This window comes from Monomorium pharaonis, chromosome 7 (genome assembly GCF_013373865.1).
Source record: "Monomorium pharaonis isolate MP-MQ-018 chromosome 7, ASM1337386v2, whole genome shotgun sequence".
Taxonomy (NCBI): Eukaryota; Metazoa; Arthropoda; class Insecta; order Hymenoptera; family Formicidae; genus Monomorium; species Monomorium pharaonis.
In genome coordinates, this window is record NC_050473.1 from 22,357,875 (window position 1) to 22,380,281 (window position 22,407).

Below are 22,407 nucleotides of genomic sequence, written 5' to 3' on the forward strand. Positions count from 1 at the left end.
AACTGTGACAATACATATATTATTTGTAAAATTGGCAAACTGGCAGAGTTTTTTTTACCAAACGTGACTCATCACAATGACAGCGTTGATAACCGTCATTTCAAAGAAATATACAATATTCTGGCTTTTCTATGGTGAAACTTGGTTGGCAATTTTCAATAGAATCTTTCAACTTGTTTGGAACTATAGCTCAATTGGTTCTTGCCACAGAACTAATAATAATAGAAGATCTTAGCATGTATGTACAAAAAAATTTTATTAATAAATTGTTCACTGAGAATGGTTAAAACCCATAGTCAAAACGTATGGAAATTTGTTTTCTAAGAAATAAATTGAAGATTTAACTATATACACAGCACATTAATAATTACCTATTGGCCTTTTTCATCGATTAATTTGAGATTTTAAGAATTCCTTTATCAACGATAATAATTAAATATTATATTTTGTTTTCAAGGTGCTATTTTAGATAAAAGACCACAAACAGAACTTTCTGAAATTGCTGCAGCAGCTTCAGCGTGGTAAAAAAAACAAGCTCCTTGGCGTCGTCAGGATGACGGTAGTATGGGCAAAAGATCAAAGTAAAAAATATATGTTTAATTAATAATATATGTGCAATATATGATTTAAGTTTTTTCCGTATATATAACATTATATGACATTTGTATGACATTTTGAGAGAATTGCAATATATAAAAATAAAATAAAATTACACAAAATTTCTTTCTAAATAATTTAATATCTCTAAATTATTGTAAAATTCCAATCAATCCTACTTTATTTGGTCTTTTACATAACTATAAATATATTCTAAAACTATACGTTACAATTATGTTGAAAAATGCAATTTCAATTAATACTACTAACTAAAATTATTAATATTAATACTAATTAAATTATATAATACATAATGTCAAAAATTTACAATTGTTACTTATATAAAAAAATATATTTAACTTAAATTTAAAATTTAATGCTCTAATCTGCCAAAATAATCCATTTGTTGACGCAATTAATGTTTTATAAAAAAAATATAATATAATAAATGTATGGAAATATATTTATATAATAAATAAATATAAATATATTGTTATGAGCGCGGTGTTCTCGCGCTCATTGTGAACGGCAGCTGTAGTCAGCTATCGTGGAAATCAATATATCGATCGCCTCGGTCAGCTGTGACAGACGAAGTTGGTTGCCATGTGAATGTTGTTAAAAGTTGTGTCGTTGTTGTTCTTGGCACGTCTCTGCGTTCGGTCGTGTTTCAAGCTCGTTCTTGTACAGTGTCTTCTCTTTTCCGAGCGCGAGCGCGAGTGTGTGCTAGAGCAGTAAAAGAGAGTGCAACAAGAGAGTGCAACAAGAGAGTGCAACAATATTTTTGATCATTATTTCTCACTAAATGCATATTTTTTATATTATTTATCGATACAATACTCGATCACCAATGAAAAATAATGTTCGAAAAGATGTTGAATCGACATTTTAATCCACCATTTTTCACTGAGTAGAGTTAATTGAAAATAATTAAATAATTAGTATATTTTTATTATGTATACATATATTTTCTTTTTTAATGAGAGAAGATTGATTCGACGTTGAAACAAAGTTGAAACAATAGTTGAAGATTGGTTGATATTGTGTATCACTTTGATGTCGATTCGATCAAAATCTCAACTTTAATTCGATATCAAATTTTCGACATTGATTCGACGTCGAGGCAACTATACATTTCGGACTGGGATGCATTTGTCGCCAATAGTATGTTTTTATAATTCTGCAGATCATTATTCGTGTACCTGTTGGACATTTTCATGAAAATTAATTTATACAGACCAGGTACCCCAATAAACATTGATATCTTGTAGAAATCGAAAAGACATCTTATTCAAGATATCTTCAAGTCATCCCTGGTAAAAATTCCATTAGAAACGGATAAAAAATGTATCCTATCCGTTTGTAACTGTTTTACTATGCGTTTTTTTCCCTGCATTTACAGATAGAAACGGATAAAAAATGTTGCAGATTGTATGGGATTATATACGCAAAAACGGATAGAAAGCTAACTGCATCTAACTGATCTGTAACGGAACTATCCGAATCTGTGCGCTGATATAGCTTTTTGACTGTTTTTTATGCGGTTTTTTTCTGTATTTACAGATAGAAACGGATGAAAAATGTTGCAGATTGTATGGGATTATATACGCAAAAACGGATAGAAAGCTAACTGCATCTAACTGATCTGTAACGGAACTATCCGAATCTGTGCGCTGATGTAACTATCTGTTTTTGACGTACGACTCGGACATCATGATGAGTCCATGTGACACGTAATTGCAGTGCGTTTTCTTATTTAACACCTGTTCTACGAACGTTCTCTCTGCTTACCATCTCAGGGGCACTAGCGAACTCGTCGCCGAGGCGCGAACAGTATCCAACGGAATTCTATACGGTGATGTAACTATCCGTTTCTGTATGCACTATACAAAAATTCAAAACATCCAGTTATAAATGCTGTAAAGTGAACGAATACAAAAACGTGTACGTGCGGAGATAGAACAAAAAAAGATTTTTTAATTGATTGCACTAGTTTATCTTTTTTCCTTCGTACTAGAAGGAGAAAAATAAACTCTAAATTAGTTTAACTAAAAAAACGTATCGTTATACGTCTACATACATACATTCAGATCACTTTGTTAAAAATCGATTATATACTTTAATTCTTTCCGTTTTTGCATATATAGATCCTTTGCAATTTGTAATTTTTAATACTATTTTTTGCTAAACGCGTACGTATGTATATTATTCCTTTCTTACTGCAAAAATATACCTTACTAATTTTTGGGATTTCAAGGATCTACAACGTGATAATATATCATAATTTCTAAGTTATTCCTTTATCTGTTTTTAAACTTTTTATTAATATTTTATAAAAACTTAAGGGTATTAATGTAATAAATAATTATAAAAAAACATGTATTTATTGTTGTCATAAAAAAAATTATTTCCTCTCCAAAACAATCGAATCCTTCATATCGTCAGAAAAGTTTTTGTTGTTGGGAATGTCTAAAAACACAATTAATTAATCATTTAGTTATTTGTAACAAACGTAAAACACAAATATAATGTCATATAAGAACTAAATGTAAAAATTAATATAATTACATCATTAGGGCTAGTACTCATAGTCAAATCTTATTTCAAGATCGTTTCAAGCAATGTCTTAGCATGCTAATACGGCTCTGTAAATGGTTGATGCCCTCTCAGAAAGGATTTCTGATACCAAGACAAAAAATATTCTTGACACATTTCATCTTATTATAACCTCATATAGTGTGAAAATAAAACAAGATTAAGATTAAATCAGAAATTTCTATCTTCAGATCGGTCTATTCTTAAATCTAGAATATCACAAGATTGTCACAAATTTACTAAATCATTCTAAGAAAATTAATAAGGTAACATCAAGTTATTTTATTCTAGATTTAAGAACTTTCCATTTAAAAATGAAATATTCCTTCTTTGATAATGAATATGATTGGCGCTATATCGATCTTATTTTATGATAGATCAAAGAGTAATGGCATTAGGCCCAGAAATCTTTTCTGTGAGTATGGCATCTTAAGACAGTACTTAAAAAAACCCGACTATGAATACTGAGCTATAATAGAATTTAAAAAATGTTATAATTCTCTCTTATTAAAAATATATTTTTAATAAGCAATACAGATCTACACACACACACACACACACACACACACACACACACGCACGCACGCACGCACGCACGCACGCACGCACGCACGCACGCACGCACGCACGCACGCACGCACATATTTTAATATTTAGTTACCTTCTTTATCACTTGCCGTTTTTCCTTCATCGTCCCAATCTTTTTGTGAGTCAGATACTGATAATACATTATTGGTTGTCTCTGTAAAGAATTAGTATTTATTTTGCTCTTTATATCAATTCATATGTACTATTTCATATGTACTCCAAATTGAAAGCGCACATATACATAAGTATAACATTATATTTATATATGTATAATAAATATTATTAAATTTAATTGTAATTTTTAATATTGTATATATATATATAATCTTAATAATTATATAGTTGCATTTAAAATCTTATAATTTATTTAAATGTCAATTACCTCTAAAAGAGAAATACAATAATAATTACTTAATTATTACATAAACATAATTGTAAGTAGAAAAAATTGATATTTCTCATTAATATACTGAATTACAGTTATACAAATATTTCAGAATTAAAAAAAACATCAAACGTCTAGGAATTTTAAAAAGAAGTAAAATGTTATATATTTATAAATTTATAATTTTTAAAAATCTTGTACTTATTTAGCAAAAATACCTTTTATGTTATTGCTTTTTGCTGACTTGTATATATGTAGATATGTATGTATAATACTACATACCTACGTACATTTGTACATATATTTATACATACGTGCGCGCGCGTGTGTAACTATTTATTATTTAGTTAGAAATTTACCTTTTTTGTCACTTGCTATGTTACTCTGATTGCAGTCTTGATTATAATCTTTCTGGGAGTCAGATGAATCAGATACTGATTCATTATCAGTCGTTTCTGAAAAGATTAATAATTACTTATTCCGCAGTATTATACATATATTAATTTATATGTACTTCAAATTTGAAGCATATACAGGGTGTTTGGTAAAGATTTATGCAATTTTTATAAGCAGGTAGAGCGCATTAAGCTGAACATAAAATCCTCATCGTTTTTCCATTTTCACAATAGTTAACGAGTTATAGACTTGTAAAATTTTCTGTATTAGCCCGGCCTACCGGCAAATGCAAGCACGCCGAGCGCCCGACCGCGGCGGCCACCCCTCCCTAGCGCTTGAACCTTGAGATTGCTAGGCGCGCGGAGGGAGTTATTACAACAAGCGGCAATGGCTACGCACAATGTGTACGTGTACATACATGTGTACAAAAAAATATCAGTTCTAATGCTTAAAGAAGCAATTACTAAATTTATTTTTTTTAATAAATAATGATTATTTTTAATAAAAAATTTTTTTTGGTGATAGTCTTAAATGTCGTAAATTGTCATAAATTTTAAAAGAAGCTATTATCATGTGCTCAAAAACAAATTTATCCTTCTTTAAACAACATTAGAAAATTTTATCGATTAAAATGGAAATAACAACCAAATAAAATGTTTCAACTTTATATTCTTAATTTGTTTCAACTTTATATTCTTAATTAAAAATTAAATAACGAGGATATTTATATTTTTAATAAAATTAATCCTTGTGATAGACTTATAATACACGGAAAAAACTTTGTGGTAAAAATTACTATGGTAAGTAGTAAACGCGTGCTAAGGAGGAATTATGAAAATTTTTATTATGTTCTTCATCAAATTACGATAATATTTACACTACTTATATGATATAATTCTCTGAAATTTCTTCTTACAGTTCGTGGTTACTATCATAAATAATAAATCAAACATAATTTTACTATAAAATTTTCTCCGTGTAGATTTACGAATATATGAATTTATTAAATGTTTGAAAACTTATAAACAATATTTATTTAATTCAAGAGAATTTAGTATGTAATGTGTGTGTATTTGGTGTGCGTGTGCGTGTGCGTGTGCGTGTGCGTGCGTGCGTGTGTGTGTGTGTGTGCGTGCGTGTGTGTGTGTGTGTGTGTGTGTGTGTGTGTGTGTGTGTGTGTGTGTGGTGTATGTACGTACATACGCGAGAAAAGAATAATCACTTTGTGACAGGAAAATGAATAATCATTCCTTAGTTCGCGATTTTATATCACTATTATTATTCATGCTGATTACTATACAATACACGCACACGTAGAAAAATATGATTCTAGTTTTAAGAAAATCAATTATTCATTTTTAATTTTATTTTTTTTAAATAATTATCTTATTTTTAATGGTTGAAAAGAATATTATACTGATAATAAACACCTCACTTTACACAAAACAAATAATGTTTAACATTTTCGTGTATGTATCACACACACACACACACACACACACACACACACACACACACACACACACACACACACACACACACACACACACACACACACACACACACACACACACACACACACCAAATACACACACATTACATACTAAATTCTCTTGAATTAAATAAATATTGTTTATAAGTTTTCAAACATTTAATAAATTCATATATTCGTAAATCTACACGGAGAAAATTTTATAGTAAAATTATGTTTGATTTATTATTTATGATAGTAACCACGAACTGTAAGAAGAAATTTCAGAGAATTATATCATATAAGTAGTGTAAATATTATCGTAATTTGATGAAGAACATAATAAAAATTTTCATAATTCCTCCTTAGCACGCGTTTACTACTTACCATAGTAATTTTTACCACAAAGTTTTTTCCGTGTATTATAAGTCTATCACAAGGATTAATTTTATTAAAAATATAAATATCCTCGTTATTTAATTTTTAATTAAGAATATAAAGTTGAAACAAATTAAGAATATAAAGTTGAAACATTTTATTTGGTTGTTATTTCCATTTTAATCGATAAAATTTTCTAATGTTTAAAGAAGGATAAATTTGTTTTTGAGCACATGATAATAGCTTCTTTTAAAATTTATGACAATTTACGACATTTAAGACTATCACCAAAAAAAATTTTTTATTAAAAATAATCATTATTTATTAAAAAAAATAAATTTAGTAATTGCTTCTTTAAGCATTAGAACTGATATTTTTTTGTACACATGTATGTACACGTACACATTGTGCGTAGCCATTGCCGCTTGTTGTAATAACTCCCTCCGCGCGCCTAGCAATCTCAAGGTTCAAGCGCTAGGGAGGGCCGCCGCGGTCGGGCGCTCGGCGTGCTTGCATTTGCCGGTAGGCCGGGCTAATACAGAAAATTTTACAAGTCTATAACTCGTTAACTATTGTGAAAATGGAAAAACGATGAGGATTTTATGTTCAGCTTAATGCGCTCTACCTGCTTATAAAAATTGCATAAATCTTTACCAAACACCCTGTATATAAAGAAGTATAATATTATACTTATGTACAATAAGTATTATTGAATTCAATTCTAACTCTTAATATTGTATAAATAATTTTAATAATTATATCGTAATATTAAAAATATTATAATTTTCTTGGGTGTCGAGTGTCTTTAAAATAAAAATAATTACTTATTACATAGATATAATTGTAAGTTTAAAAAAAGAAAAGCCTTTTTTTAATTTACTCACTTACTTATATATCATTATATTTAAAATGTTATAATATTCTACTTAAATATTTAAAATATAACACATATATATAATATGATTTTACCATCAAGTTGTTCAAACTTTCTTTTCTTGCTAACATTTTTTATATTATTGGATGACTTCAATTCAATGTCGATTATCTCTAAAAAGATAATTATTTATTACATAGATGTAATGTAAATAGAAAAAACTTTTTTTAATTAATTCATTGAATTACAATTAAAAAATATTTCAGAATTTTAAAATCAATCAAATGTCTAGTCTAAGGATTTAAAAAGAAAGTAAAATGTGGTTATATATTTATAATTTAAAAAATCTTATTATATGAGCAAAAGTACCTTCTATTTTACTACTTTTTGCTGGTCTGTTCAAATCGCTTATTTTACGTGCAATATATAAAGGTACTTTGCTGCATTCTACTTGGACTTCAACTTCAGAACATTTTTTAATTTTACTTAGCCAATATTGAAAAATATCTGAAAAAATCGATCAAATATAAAGTTTAATATGGATTCTGTTATAGACATAATATATTTATACATTGAGCGTTTGTCTTCATTTAAAGAGTGGAAGTATGATAAATGTAGAAAAAGAAACACTTATATATTATATATGCGGAAGAGAGAAAGAATGCAAGGAGCACCAAAGTGATTTTTTTTCTGTCTTTACTTTATTCCAATTTCCTCAATATTTAATCTAAATATTATGGCTGTTTTTCAATAAGATACATAAATAACAGCTAATTTATATCTATAGATTTTTCATAATATACATATAAATAGTTTTCCCATAATTCTTAAGTAACTATATGTATATTTTCAACTTTTATCTAGAAATTCACTTAAAAAAAAAGGCATTATTTATTTTGTCACCGCTTTTCCGCGATGCTGATTGGTTGTTGGTCAAGTTTGTACTATGTGACTTGCTTCACACTGTCGTCTGCTGCTGTCTAACTTTTGATAATTCATCGCATTGGACAAAAACTTTTAACAGTTCCCAGTATTTGAAAATCTCAATTTGATTGAGAAAGAGAAAGAGAGCCAGTTTTTGAGAAACGAAAGAAATTTTATAGAGAAAGAAAAAGATTAGTGTGAGAGTTGAGTGTAAAAGGTAGAAAGTGCTATAACAATAAAATATCTAAAAATTTGACATTTCGCGTAATAATCTTTCTGTATTGTTTCCTTAGTAGGATAGGGAAGAGATAGAGTTTATAAGCGTACATTGACTGATAATAGAGAAAGTTTAAAATTAGAAACAACCTGAAAATGTATTATAATTTATAATTAAATTTAAATTTTTATTTTAAAAAATATATCTTTCAGAAAGAAAGAAGTTTAACCAAAAAGAAATAATTAAATAAAGAGTTGGAAAAAGAGAAAGCGAGAAATTACGTTTGGCAAGTAATTAGAAGGAGATACAGCGAGTGAGAAAGAAAGTTTTAGAGAAGAAATAAAGAAAAATAACAGGTAGTTTTTAAATAAATATATATTTCTTTTTAATATATCTTTTAAACTTTTAAAAGATCACATATTTTACATTTTTTATAGAGGATGATTTTTATTTAAAAGAGAGAAGGAAAGGAAAGTGTAGAGAGAGAGAGAGAGAGAGAGAGAGAGAGAGAGAGAGAGAGAGAGAGAATAAGAGAGCGCAAGAGATAGAGAAGGGGATTAAATAAGAAAGTAAAGTGTGTGAGAGTATTATTTAACAATATGAAAATATAATATAAATAATAATGTGTTTAGTGATAGAGAAGGGGGAGGGAGAGAGAAGAGATGAAGAAGGGGATTAAAGAAGGTAAAGTGTGTGAGAGTAATATTAAACATAATATAATTATCGCGCGCAAAGCGCGCGCAATGTAGTGTTCTAGTTGATATTTTAAAAATATAAACAATTGTAGGATCGATATTTTTTTAACATATATATATTAAGGTGCAAGCGGCATTCCTCTCGGAGAAATACTTTGTCACACCTGTTATATCTATTCGAGCCAACAATATAACAGAAATGTACCACATCGAAAGTCGACTTTCAATGTTTGTCGACTTTCAAAACGGCTAAGCTAAGGGAAAGCACCTTATTTATGTATTTAAACCTTGACGAAATTGTAAGACTCAGGCCGGATTTACAATAGGTGTAGTAAGTCTTATGCCATAAGAAATTGACCAATTATAATAGAATATGAGAAGAATAATCGCATATAATTGATTAATTCCTTATGGCATACGGCTTACTACACTATTGTAGATCCGGGCTAATCGACAACCGAAAAGCAAATGCTCAAGAATGCAGAGCGACGGGGATAAACACGAAAAACTATGAGTAGAGAAGCAGTTCCCGCCCGACTCGAATATGAGACACATCGTCGAACTCTCTCTTGTACTTTTACTCCATATATATATATATATATATATATATATATATATTTTGTCACATTCTCTCATAACGCCTACCAGTTTTGCATCCCACATAGCACACTTTATTCTGAGGATATCCCCAGGTTATCGAGATATCCAATTGGACATATTGCAATCCCATGGATGTCCTACGGTTATTGCGATATCTCTCGGATATCTGATGAATATTGCAATATCCTGTGCTGTGTGGGATTATACCGTGTCTGCCCCTTTTTATCTTACACAATTTTAAACATAAAATTAAAAATTTAGAAAAGTTTAATGTTTTTTAATTCATACCTTGAATAGCGAGAATCTTTGTTTCATTTAATTTTGGCTTTGGCTTTCGATCTTTGTATTTATTGCATTTCATTTCAGTCACACTAGACTCTTGTAGAACTTTCAACCCGAAGACTGCAACCGCCAGATTTTTTACTATCATTTGATTTGTCCTTGCATTGAAAAATGCAGCATCGTATGTTAATTTGGACAGCCATACGTTCCTGCCCAAGTGTATCTAAAATATCATAAAAAACATTACTAATAACAAAGTATGAACAGTATGTTTTATCCTAAATATTTTTTCTTCAAATTCAAATATAAATATATGCTACTTCTTATTTTCAATATTTATGAACATACAACACAGTGAGAAATGATGACTGAAAAGACATCAAATCGAATTGATATCATTTTGGTAAAAAAAGATCGATTCGACCGCACCCGAACGCACCCCTGAAGGACTTGGACAGGGAAAGAGCAGAGAAAGAAGAAAGCAAATGGGAGGCAGCAAGAAGCAGATTATTCAGAGAAGTCGGAATGGAAAAAAAGGATTTAAGGAGAATGAGAGAGACAGGAAACAAAGAACTAGCAAAAATAATACAAGAGAAAATCGAGAACAAAGAAAAAGAAAAGAGAAGGAAGAAAATAGCAGAATCAAGATACAACGATACATGCAAAGATTTAATAATCTTTTTTAGCCATCCTAAGCCGAAAGGCAAGAATTATGTTCAATAAAATACAATAAAAATAAATATATATATAATATATTTACAGTATTATCGGTTTTTCGAATAAATCCTACAGGAGGTGTCGCTGTGCCTTCACGGCTTTTTACTTCCTCAAATTTGTCTGCAGTTACTGTAAACAGATAAACAATAAATTGCGTTCAGATTTTTCTAATATGAAATTTCATAATTTCATAAAATTTACATCAATATTAAAAGATACTTTGCATATTAAATATTTATGAAGTACATGTATGTTTTCTAATTATTTTTTCTTTTTATTAATACATTATTTCATATTCCAAAAAATCTAATAATAATTTACCGTTAATTTTGTAAATTATTAAAACAACTACCCTAGTAGCAAAATACATTGGGAGTATTTTGATTAATATTGGCTAAATATTGATGGGTTCAACATTGGTCCAATGTTGAACCAATATTGAACCAACATTGCTGCTTAGATAAATTGGTTAAATAAAAAACGTCTATTTTACAATATTGGAAATACTGTCTTTACATTACTTCTTAATATTGCGTCAATGTTTTTTGTTACTAATGTATGTAAGAAACTGTCCATGTAAGATCTAAAGCAGTGCTTGAGCCTAGTTGCCCTTTTCGAGCCAATTCCCGAACGCGCCGCCTCCTATGCCCCCACTACCGCGCGCGGCCTTGACGGCCGAGCCGCCGATCTCGCCTGTACGCTTTGTCTCAGGAGCAGCTCTGTATAAGAAATGGTGCCCTGCACCACAAAATTCATTAAAATTACTCTAAGTAAATAATTTTTGTTTTTATAAACAAAAAAGTACTAATTTTTTTATTTCTAATTTATTTTATATGTAGTATAACAATATGTAAAAACATAATATGTAAATTAGAATTTTGACAATAGTTTTCCACATCACCCGTGAGATACTATTATTGATGCGTTTTTTTTTAAGTGGTTTCCCCAGTAGGCCTAATTCACTAAAAGATGAAATATAATATACAGCTTGGCAGGAAAACAAAATTTTATATATTGTAAGATATATAAAAACGACAGGAAAATTAGAAGAATGCCAAGCTATATATTATATTTCATCTTTTAGTGGATTAGGCCTACTGAGAAAACCACTTAAAAAAAAGCATCAATAAAAATACCTCACGGGTGATGTAAAAATTAAACTATTGTCAAAATTCTAATTTACATATTATGTGCCCTAATAGCAAAATGCTAGCAGATTGCGAGCAGATTGGCAGCAAATTCAATCAGATACCCATTGCAGATCCACAGCATTCTGTGTCCGCATTAAGCTCAGTATTTGTTGACAAAGCCTGCTGGCATGGCATGCCAGCAGATTGATTGCAGAAACCGAGCAGGATCTGCTGACATAACCTGACAGCAGATTGGCAGCAGAAATCAAGCAGATATCTAAAAGATTTCTTAAATCGGATATCTTAAAGTGCAACTAGAGATAAAAAAATAAAATAAAAATTTCATTTTTTTAAAATTATTTTTATTAACAGTACATACTAAATTTAGGACAAATTTTTATTAATTAATTAAATTTAAATTATTTTATTTTATTCTTACTTGCGCTGGTTTTGAACCCGGGACTTTAGGATGACGAACCTTGTACTCTATCTGCTACGCCAATTTGACTCATCGGTATGAGTACTTGTTATTGTCTACATATACCAATATGTTATAAACTGACACAATTATATTATTTTTTATAAAAACAATTAAATTTTGCAAAACAATTAAAAATAAATAGCATTAATTTATTTACTTATTAATTTCATTGTTAAATTTATCTTTTTCCATAATAATTTTATGGAAATTGCGATCTATTTAGCATTAATACTTTAAAGCGTTCAAATGGTTAATTAGATGGTTAACTATATAGATCATATATTTTAAGAAAAATTGAATAGTACATCTATTATCCTGTTTTTGTTCAGTACATGATGAATTTAGATTTTGTGCATTTTTTTGTGCGCAGTAATTGTAGACAAACTAATTTTTGAAAACATTATCTTTATGATAATTTTTTTAAATATCAAATGGATTTCTCATTCAGGATGTTATAATATTGTCTGATTTCTGCTACGACGCGCATGGACGGCTCAAAAATCGGACAGCATTGTGTGATATTTTTTATGAGACATTAAGCTGACATCATAAGGATAACATTTTTATGAAACTTAAATGAAACTCTTCAATAAGATATCTCAAAGACCTCTCTTAGATATCTCTGATAAATGTTACCATTTTGACATCATTTCCAAGATATCTAAATGTTTTCTTTAAAAAGTTCTCTTAAAGTTTTCTGACAAGCGTATTGTCTGGGCTTTTTAAATTTATCTGAAATTCTTTTATCTGTATTATTTTCTATTGGTTGCCGGTATTATACATATACTTTAAACTTATGTATAATACAAGTAACCAATAGGAAATAATATAGATAAAAGAACTTCAGATAAATTATAAAAATATAACTGCCTAATACTTTTGGCCAAGCCTGTATACATACATATATTTTTATATAATTAGGGATCGTAAGGAAATAAAATTATTATAATTGTCAATACATTTTTAATAAGAGTTTAGGCATCATTTCTGTTATTTCAAATTTACCGTTATCGCGCGGTAGCTCAATACAATAAAGTACTTAATCTTTCAATACAATGTATATCGGCGAGAGAACAATTAAACTCTTATTAAAAATGTATTGACAATTAATAATAATTTTATTTTCTTACGATCCCTAATATATTAGAAATATATGTATGTATACAGGATTGGCCAAAAGTATTAGACAATGATATAATTTAATTTCTCAATAATTTCTACTGCCGCAAACTTTGTTCTTACGTTTTTTTCTATAGAAACATATTAATGCAAGTTTTAATTGGCATTTAAATGGCAATTAAGATTATAAAGTAACGGACATACTGTTTGATTTCTGCTGCCGATCTACCTACAGGTTATGTCAACAGGCTCTGCTCGATTTCTGCTGCCAATCTGCTGTCAGTTATATCAGCAGGTTTTGCTCGATTTCTGCTGCCAATCTGTTGTCAGATTATGTTAGCAAGCTCTGCTTGATTTCTGACAGCAGTTTGCCGACATCGTTGGATATTACAGACTCTGTATAAAATTTGTTGCCATTCTGTCATCAAAAATTGATAGCATGCTCTGCTCAAAATCTGTTCCTGCAGGCTTGGCTATCTGGGTGTTTACATGTTGTTATACTACATAAAATAAATTAGTAATAAAAAAGTTAGTACTTTTTTGTTTATAAAAACAAAAATTATTTACTTAAAGTAATTTTAATGAATTTTGTGGTGCAGGGCACTATTTCTTATACAGAGCTGCTCCTGAGACAAAACGTACGGGCGAGATCGGCGGCTCGGCCGTCAAGGCCGCGCGCGGTAGTGGGGGCATAGGAGGCGGCGCGTTCGGGAATCGGCTCGAAAAGGGCAACTAGGCTCAAGCACTGATCTAAAGCTTTCGGCACACGATACGATTTTTCATGCTTTTCGCATACGAGGCATCTTAAGAGGATGCTAAAACCGTGTGTTTTATCGACATTCTGTTTAATCATTTAATTTCAAATTGAATTTACAGAATTGATTTTTACACTTTTAAAGTACGTACACAAATGAACCCAGGGACGATTAGATAAAGACCAAAAATGCAAAAAATTTTTTAAAGTTTATTTGTTCATAAAAATATTTGCTTCAAAATACAAGTTATGTAGCTTATACGTACAAATGAATGGTGTTCCCGGGTTCGAAATAGATTGAGGAATAAGATTATAATCGTCAAATTACGATTACAAGCCGTAAAAAAAAGATATTTTTATAATAAAAGCGCTTAAATGAATAAAATTTTTGATCACATAAATATGTTTTTTTACGGCTTGTAATCGTAATTTGACAAATATAGTCTTATTCCTTCTATTTCAAACTGCGAGACACCATTTATTTGTAAGTATAAACTATATAACTCATATTTTAAAGCAAATTTTTTCATGAACAAGGATAAATAATGACTCTGCATTATCGACCTCAATCAAGTTTGATGGGCAGTTTAGCATCCTCTTAATACGTGTCCCGATTAGCTCAAATTATTATGTCACCAATCGTAAGCCAATGAGGATACGTAGTAAGACACCTCGTATGCGATCTAGCATGAAAAATCGTATCGTGTGCCGAAGGCTTAAGGTACCACATTTATTTTTCATATTTTTAAACAATATATTTTTACACCTAACATTTTAATATTGTCAAATGTATTGTAATTACACACAAAGAATTTTTATTCTTATGAGTAAAAAAATCATAAAAATATTTGAAATAAGTCCTAGATGCGCACAGTGTAAAACAGACACCATCAATAAAATTTTATAAGTTTATCTTAACACTAACTCAGCAATCTGAGTGGTATTTGTTTCATATTGTGCATATCTGGGACGCTCCCGACACATGTCTGAAATTTCATGCTTACCTTCAAATTCATCAAAATATGAAATAATATTTTTTTGAAGTTCAATATTCAATGTAGATAATTCTCTTATCTGTGTTGACTGTTCATCAATTTTACTATTCTTTTCTAGTATTTGTAATTTCAAGGTTTTGTTTTCCTTTTCAAGATTATAATGTAATAAAATGTTACATTCGGTCGTACGTTTTGTTTCATTTTTTTCAGATTTATCCTTCTACAAAAAAAGATATATAAGTACAAATATTTATATATATACATATATAAATATATTAAAAATATATAACAAAAATTATATTAAAAAAAATGTTTTTATTTTATATTTTAAATTTAAATAATTTATAATCTAATATTTTTGTTAATTTTATTTTAAATAGTTGATTTTTTACGTTATATTATTTTCAATTTTTTCTTTATGTTAAAAGTACATTATAAATTTAAAAACAGTTGATTTTTTTACGTTATATTTTCAATTTTTTCTTTCATGCTGACATTATGTTACAAATTTAAAAAACTGAACTTTCTTGGCACTAATTCTCTAATTGTTTCTTAGAATTATAATAGTATCTTATTTAAATATTAAATGTTAAATGTTTTATGATTAAGAGATTAAACAAAAATTATTTTACTACAAATTTCTGATTGTTTGATCAAAATTTGTAATTATTTTATATTTGACAAATTTGACAAAAATTGCTATAAGTTTTTCTTATTTAATTAAAAAATTATTAAGAATAATTTTTAAACACACAATCGCACAAAAGTAATATTTTTTTATTGTTACTGAACATTTTTTAATCAAAGCTTTAAAATTTAAATTTTATAATGTTGATGAAAATTTCGAATATTTTAATTCTGGTTCTTTTACCAATATTTTTATACGCATAAATAAAAAAAAATACTTACTGAAATGCATTGTTGGTTTGATTTTCTGTTTTTATTTCCTATTGATCGATTTTCTTGATTAATTTCGTTGATTGTTATTTTTTCAAGATCATTAATTTTTTGTTTTAACACTTCCCTTATTTCTTCCGATTTTTCTTTCTATAAATACATGTTAGCAAAATTTTTATATCCTTATATTAAAATACATATACAAAATATTATTTACATACAATCTTTACCTTTTTTGCAGTAAAATTATCTTCTGCATCAGTTTCTGTTGCTGATTCTCTTATATTTCTTGGTGGTAATGTGACTCTTTTCGTAGCAATTAGTTTCTTTAATTCATCAGTAGTATCTGAAATATTTATATATTCATAATACACAATTCAGTGTTACATAGACATGCAATAACACATAAAATTTCCAAAAAAAAACTAAAAAACAAAATATCCAATATAATTTATATCATACAGCATAAGATCTAATATTTTATTTAATAATGTTTATAAAGTAAATAGGGAAATGTTTTAAATATTTCTTAAATGTCTTAAATATTTTTTCCAATAAAAACATTTAAAAAAACAAAATCAGAACTGATAACAATGTAAAAATTAATTTTAATAAATAACTAAATATTAAAAAAAAAATTTTTGATATTTATTTAAAGTCAAAACAAGATTTTCAAAAGTAATAAAATTGGAGCATTAAACATTAAATGTATTTATAATTGTTAAAAAAATGTATTTAAACGTTTAACAAATTTGTAAAACTTCTAATAATATTCTGATCCTAAAATCTGATATCTTTAAACTATATCTTCAATGTTGATGACAAATATTTTATACTCTTTAAATTAACAATTAGCATATTATTACTAATTTGCAAAAATATATTTATAAGTACGATAATTAATGAGTATTCATTGTTTTTTAGTGATTAGCACTTCAAAATTAGTGTAGTATAAAAGATTAGATATATTTATTTCACTGATTAACAAATTGTAAGTATACCACTGAAAATCAGTGCATTCTTTTATTAATTTCACGGATTTTTCATTGATCATAATTTAAAGAGTAAATAAAAATCATGTATTAAATGGAATTGGAAAATATTTTTTTTTTGTTTTAACTTACCTTCTACAAATATAATGAGGCCCATGCAGAAACTCGTACCGCACTTTATTTTATGGTACTTATTTTTCCATTTATTTAAATTAAAATGTTTAATTTTTGTAACATCAACAATATTTTTGTCTTCATGTCTTTTACATTCCGTATTAAATTTTACGTATGCAAACATTATGCGATTAAAGATATATTCATGCGATTTGTACGTGATAAATTATTGCAGAATAACAAATGCAACTTTGGCTTACTTAACAAAATAAATGAAGGTGGAAGGTGGAACTTAAGAAGTTGCATGTGCGTGCGCTTGCATGCACCACGCTTAACGTCGTAACTAGATACAAACAACAAAGAAGGTTTATATTAATTTACAGCAGACGAATATATCTCTGCGAGCATTTTACCTAACAAAATTCCTAAATAAAGAATTCTTACATAATTTGACGGATGTCCGGAAATACAATGCACTTAAATATTAAGTTTTTAATGGCGCCACAAACTTTCATAAGGGAAACTGCAGCCCTGCAGCCTTTCCTAGCGTTTCGCCAGTACTTTGCCAGTTGTAAAGATTACGATATCACTATCATTTACTTTTAATAATGTAAAATTTTATCACAAAATACTTGAAGGTTATATGTACACTGAAGAAGAGTTAATCACACAGCAACCAGAGGAGATTAAGCTATAATAATTGAAGATCTAGCTGGCTACACACCAGCGCGATGAACGTACAGAGATGAGCGGAAAGGCGATCGCTCATTGGGTCCTACCTTTGGATCCAACAAATCACCTTCCATTGCTACTTAACCGCGCGCTCACTGAGCGATTGCGCTACAGGACTCATTAGTGTATGTACATATAACCCTCAATTTTTTTCTGACAAATTGTATTTCGGATTATTAAAAGTAAATGATTGTTATTTCTTAAAGGGAGAATAATCTTTATTTGATAGTTACAAGTGCTTTATATAAAAGGTACGTATATTTTAAATATATAAAATGCACATATATATATGCGTGTATATATGTGTATATGTGTGTCCCCGTTGAAAAGTCAGATGGAAATTCAGATGCTCATATGTATGTGGATTTCCAAAAATTTTGAATGGTTTTGGAAATTTCTTATGGTTATCCATACGAGATCCATATAAAACCACCTAAAATCTACGAGAATTCATGCACATACATGTGGATAACCATCTAGATTTCCATCTGATCTTTTCAACAGGTGCGTGCGTGCGTTGCGCGCTTGCGTACGTGCGTGCGTGCGTGCGTGCGTGCGTGCGCGCGCGCGCGCGCGTGTGTGTGTGTGGTACGTAAACATAGTTGTAAACATAAAGTTGTAAAAAATCAACTAATCACAGTCGATTATTCTTCGATTATAAGAAATAATTATTTGTAATTGATCAGTTTTTTGCAATGTTACGTTTACAACTACGCAATTGTAGAATCGACCTTTATAAATATTATGTTTGAATGTTTATATACATTTATTTATAAAAGTAATTAATTTACATTAATTATGTATATTAAATTAGTAATGAGAATGTAGCGTTTCGAAAATGTTGATACAAATCGTATTTTGCCACAGACCTCTGAATATGGATCCAAGAATGAAGAAAAGATACAAGCTTATGTTGGATCCACAATATCGAGAAGATTGGACTTGCTTAAAAACTCATCAATCTTGGATGAAAATGAAAACAGAAATGAATGTTGCAAAAAATCTCTGTAAGTATGACAGCTAATAACAATAAAAATAAAATGTACAAAAATTATTTTTTACACAAAATACATATATAAAACGTTCATAATACATACAAACATACATAAATCTTTACATAAAATACATTTTATATTTATATTAATTGACTAATTTTTTTATAATTTATTTACATAACATATTTTTAAAATTTTTCTGATAGTTCAAAACCCTTATTTTTTATATCTTCAATAATCTATAAATAATATTTTTAATGTATATTTTAGAAGGCTATTTTAATGGTTTTAAAATTATTCAAGAATATATAACGTATTATTGTAAATATTATTATTACTATAGTATAAAAATTTTATTATAAGAACTTGAAAAAATATTTTGTATATTATATTTTTATCAAATGAATATGTTTGTTTTAGATAAAAATACCGAACATTCAATACAGGATTTCTCCGACATTAGTGACGATAACGCATTATTGGAAACAATTTCCGTTGTGAATACATTTGATGACACGTACAGTACGCATCATACAGACGAAGAAAATTGTTTCACCGAAGATACTTATAGTGACGGCAGTTTTACAGATGAAGGGAATATCGAATATGATACGGATGAAGATAGTGTCATGCATGATGCAAATAAAGTACATGACTTGGAACACGAAGAGCTCCCAGATAACGAAAATAATGATGATAACTCAATTATGTTCGAAACATTTGCACTAACAATTTCGGATGTTATGTTAATGATTACGGCAATTTGTGTCCGGTTTAATTTATCATATGAAATAAGAAAAGCAATCGTTGATTTAATAAAATGTTTAGCTGGACCGCAATTTAAAACTTGGTCTATGAGTAAATATACATTAAAGAAGAAATACGATCCACCAAAAAATGTATTGAGTTATACCTTTTTTTGTAACTTATGTAAAGCACTTTTGTTAGGACCAATATCAAAATTAGATTTTAAAAATCAATTTGTATCTTGCAAAGAATGCCAGCAAAAACATAAATTGACAATGCAATCTCAATATAAATTTGTGTATATTGATTTACAATTTCAATTAAAAAAACTATTAAGTAACTCTTTCATTCAACAGTCTGTAATTGAATATATACACCATTGCGCTGAGAAGAGAGATGCAGATGGTAACGTGACATTAAATGATATATTGGATAGTGTGCTGTATAAAAGTTTGTCTTCAAAATATTCAGGCGGATCGGATTATCTTCTTACATACAATTTTAACACAGATGGTATGCCTATTTTTAATAGTTCAAAAAAAAATAGTTGGCCGCTTCTGTTAATTTTAAATGAAATGCCACCATCTTTACGATTCAAACATGTATTGTTATGTGCTTTATGGATAGGGGATAAAGAGTTAACTTCAACTATGATGAATATGTTTCTAAAACAGTTCGTTGAACAAGCTATGCAATTGTTTGAAAAAGGTATTACAATCCAAAATAAGCAAAGTCTTATTACATTTAAATTATTGCCAATGTGCTGTGTTGTCGATTCTGTAGCACGACCTATTGTTCAAAATAGATTACAGTACAATGGCTATTATGGTTGTTCATGGTGTTATGCTCGCGGAAAATATTTGCACGGAACTGTCCGCTATTTATTTAACGAATCTAGTAATCTTCGGACTCACGAAACACACATGATTGATGTTCGGGAAGCTACAGAATTTAATAAATGTGTCAGAGGTGTGAAAGGTAATGCCATTTTATTGCAATTACCACAATTCAATGCAGTATGGGGATTTTCCTATGAATTTATGCATGGAACTTTATTAGGAGTGTATAAACAAATTGGAGACAGTTTTACTTGTAAAGACTCTCCAATATATTTAACTGCAATTCAACGGAAAGAAGTTAACACTCGATTAACAAACATAACTCCGATAAAAAAAATACAACGATTACCGAGACCTTTGACTGATAGATGCAAATGGAAAGCTTCCAAATGGCTTTCATGGGGATTATTTTACTGTCTTCCTTGTTTAAGTGGTATAATACGAGATAATCTTCTAGAACATCTAGCGCTACTAGTAGGTACTTTATTTTTACTGCTACAGAACAATCTTAGTGAAAATGATCTGCGGAAATGCGAAATAGATTTACTACGCTTCGTTGCAGAATTTCAGATTTTATACGGAGAAAAATGTGTAACATTTAATATTCACAGTCTATTGCATATTGTGCAGTCAATTAAAATGGTTGGGCCATTATGGGCGAATTCTGCTTTCGTATTTGAAAGTACTAATTACAATCTTAAACAAAAAGTGAGTGGACCAAAGAGCGTTGACAATCAAATTTGCACAAGATATCTGCAAAAGAATTTATTCAAGTGGCAAGCAAATAGTATTTATGAAAATTTTGAAATTTGCGGACAATATTACAAATATTTATTTGCGAATCGTATGCATTCTGCTTCAGTTAAAATTGTTGACGAAACAGTTTTGCTCGGTAATGGTCAACCAATTGATAATGGCTTTATGTATCAACGATGCATTTATAAAAGTGAATTGTATTACACTACTAGTTATAGACCAGAAAAAAAACCAATGATTCTATTGTACAATTAATTAATAATGAAAGTGCTCAAATAATAGCAATTATTAACATTAATGATCAGTGTTACATTGATGTTAAAAAAATAAATACGGAAAATGCATTTCATACGCCTCATATATATAAAGTAATAAGTTATGGGAAACGCAACATAAGAATTCCTGTATCAAATATAAAAGCAAAAATGTTAATAATCAAACATACTGCTTTTACATATGTTTGTCGAATTCCTAATATATTTAACATGTAAATGTTAATAATTCTTAATAACTATTATATCTGTTAATCGCACTATTATAACTATTATATCTTAATAATATCTATTAATTGCAATAATACACATTGGAAGCTTTCCAGAGACACAAATTGACACAGCAGAAATTTTGTCCTTGTCTCAAACTAAATATCAAACAAAGACAGAAATACTGCTGTGTCAATTTGTGTCACTTGCTGGAAAACTCCCATTATAGTCATTGTACTGTAATTTAAAAATTAAATGGATATTAAAGTATGATAATGTTGGTGTACGAAATTTTTAGTTTGTTTGTACGTCTAACATGTATGTGTGAATATGCATATTACATATTCCAATATATATAACTATGTAATAAAATATATTATTTAATTAACTAATGTATAATATGGACTGTATGGTATGTGTATATCATAAATAAATTAAATGTAAGAAATATAATATTTCATTTAATATCACATAATATTTAAATTTGTTATTATGTACAAAAACCCTTTGTATATATGTATATAATACATAGCAATAAATGTTAATAATGTATAATAAGTGAGTTATATTCTTTCTTTTCCATTATATGTGTATATACGAATATGCATATATATGTATAACATGAGAAAAGAAAGTGGATGCATTCAGTAGCACAACC

General features: G+C 28.7%; 2 protein-coding genes and 2 long non-coding RNA genes across 7 annotated transcripts; 3 read left to right on the forward strand and 1 right to left on the reverse strand.

The window, feature by feature from the left end:
- Positions 1-719: 719 nt before the first annotated feature.
- LOC118646473 lies at positions 720-18,095 on the reverse strand. 3 transcript variants are annotated; one of them, XM_036289453.1, is made up of 11 exons: positions 17,217-18,085; positions 16,323-16,438; positions 16,105-16,242; positions 15,205-15,415; positions 10,760-10,845; positions 10,006-10,222; positions 7,651-7,788; positions 7,377-7,454; positions 4,522-4,617; positions 3,851-3,931; positions 720-3,063 (listed from the first exon to the last, which is right to left on the reverse strand). In XM_036289453.1, exons 1-11 carry the CDS (start codon positions 17,380-17,382, stop codon positions 2,999-3,001), a joined length of 1,392 nt encoding a protein of 463 aa, XP_036145346.1. In that variant the 5' UTR covers positions 17,383-18,085; the 3' UTR covers positions 720-2,998. The 3 variants fall into 3 exon arrangements, with proteins under 3 accessions (XP_036145346.1, XP_036145347.1, XP_036145348.1); XM_036289454.1 differs by lacking the exons at positions 7,377-7,454; positions 7,651-7,788 and having other exon boundaries at positions 17,217-18,095; XM_036289455.1 differs by lacking the exons at positions 10,760-10,845; positions 15,205-15,415 and having other exon boundaries at positions 17,217-18,091.
- On the forward strand, positions 7,795-8,742 carry LOC118646480. Its single transcript, XR_004964055.1, has 2 exons — positions 7,795-8,422; positions 8,635-8,742. It is a non-coding gene; the product is annotated as an uncharacterized LOC118646480 (long non-coding RNA).
- On the forward strand, positions 10,215-10,719 carry LOC118646478. The gene is made up of 2 exons (XR_004964053.1): positions 10,215-10,256; positions 10,355-10,719. It is a non-coding gene; the product is annotated as an uncharacterized LOC118646478 (long non-coding RNA).
- A 31-nt stretch (positions 18,096-18,126) lies between the features above and the next one.
- On the forward strand, positions 18,127-22,197 carry LOC118646471. Of its 2 annotated transcripts, XM_036289448.1 has the most exons (3): positions 18,127-18,181; positions 18,798-18,937; positions 19,346-22,197. In XM_036289448.1, exons 2-3 carry the CDS (start codon positions 18,808-18,810, stop codon positions 21,520-21,522), a joined length of 2,307 nt encoding a protein of 768 aa, XP_036145341.1. In that variant the 5' UTR covers positions 18,127-18,181; positions 18,798-18,807; the 3' UTR covers positions 21,523-22,197. The 2 variants fall into 2 exon arrangements, with proteins under 2 accessions (XP_036145341.1, XP_036145339.1); XM_036289446.1 differs by lacking the exon at positions 18,127-18,181 and having other exon boundaries at positions 18,282-18,937.
- The last annotated feature ends 210 nt before the right edge of the window (positions 22,198-22,407 follow it).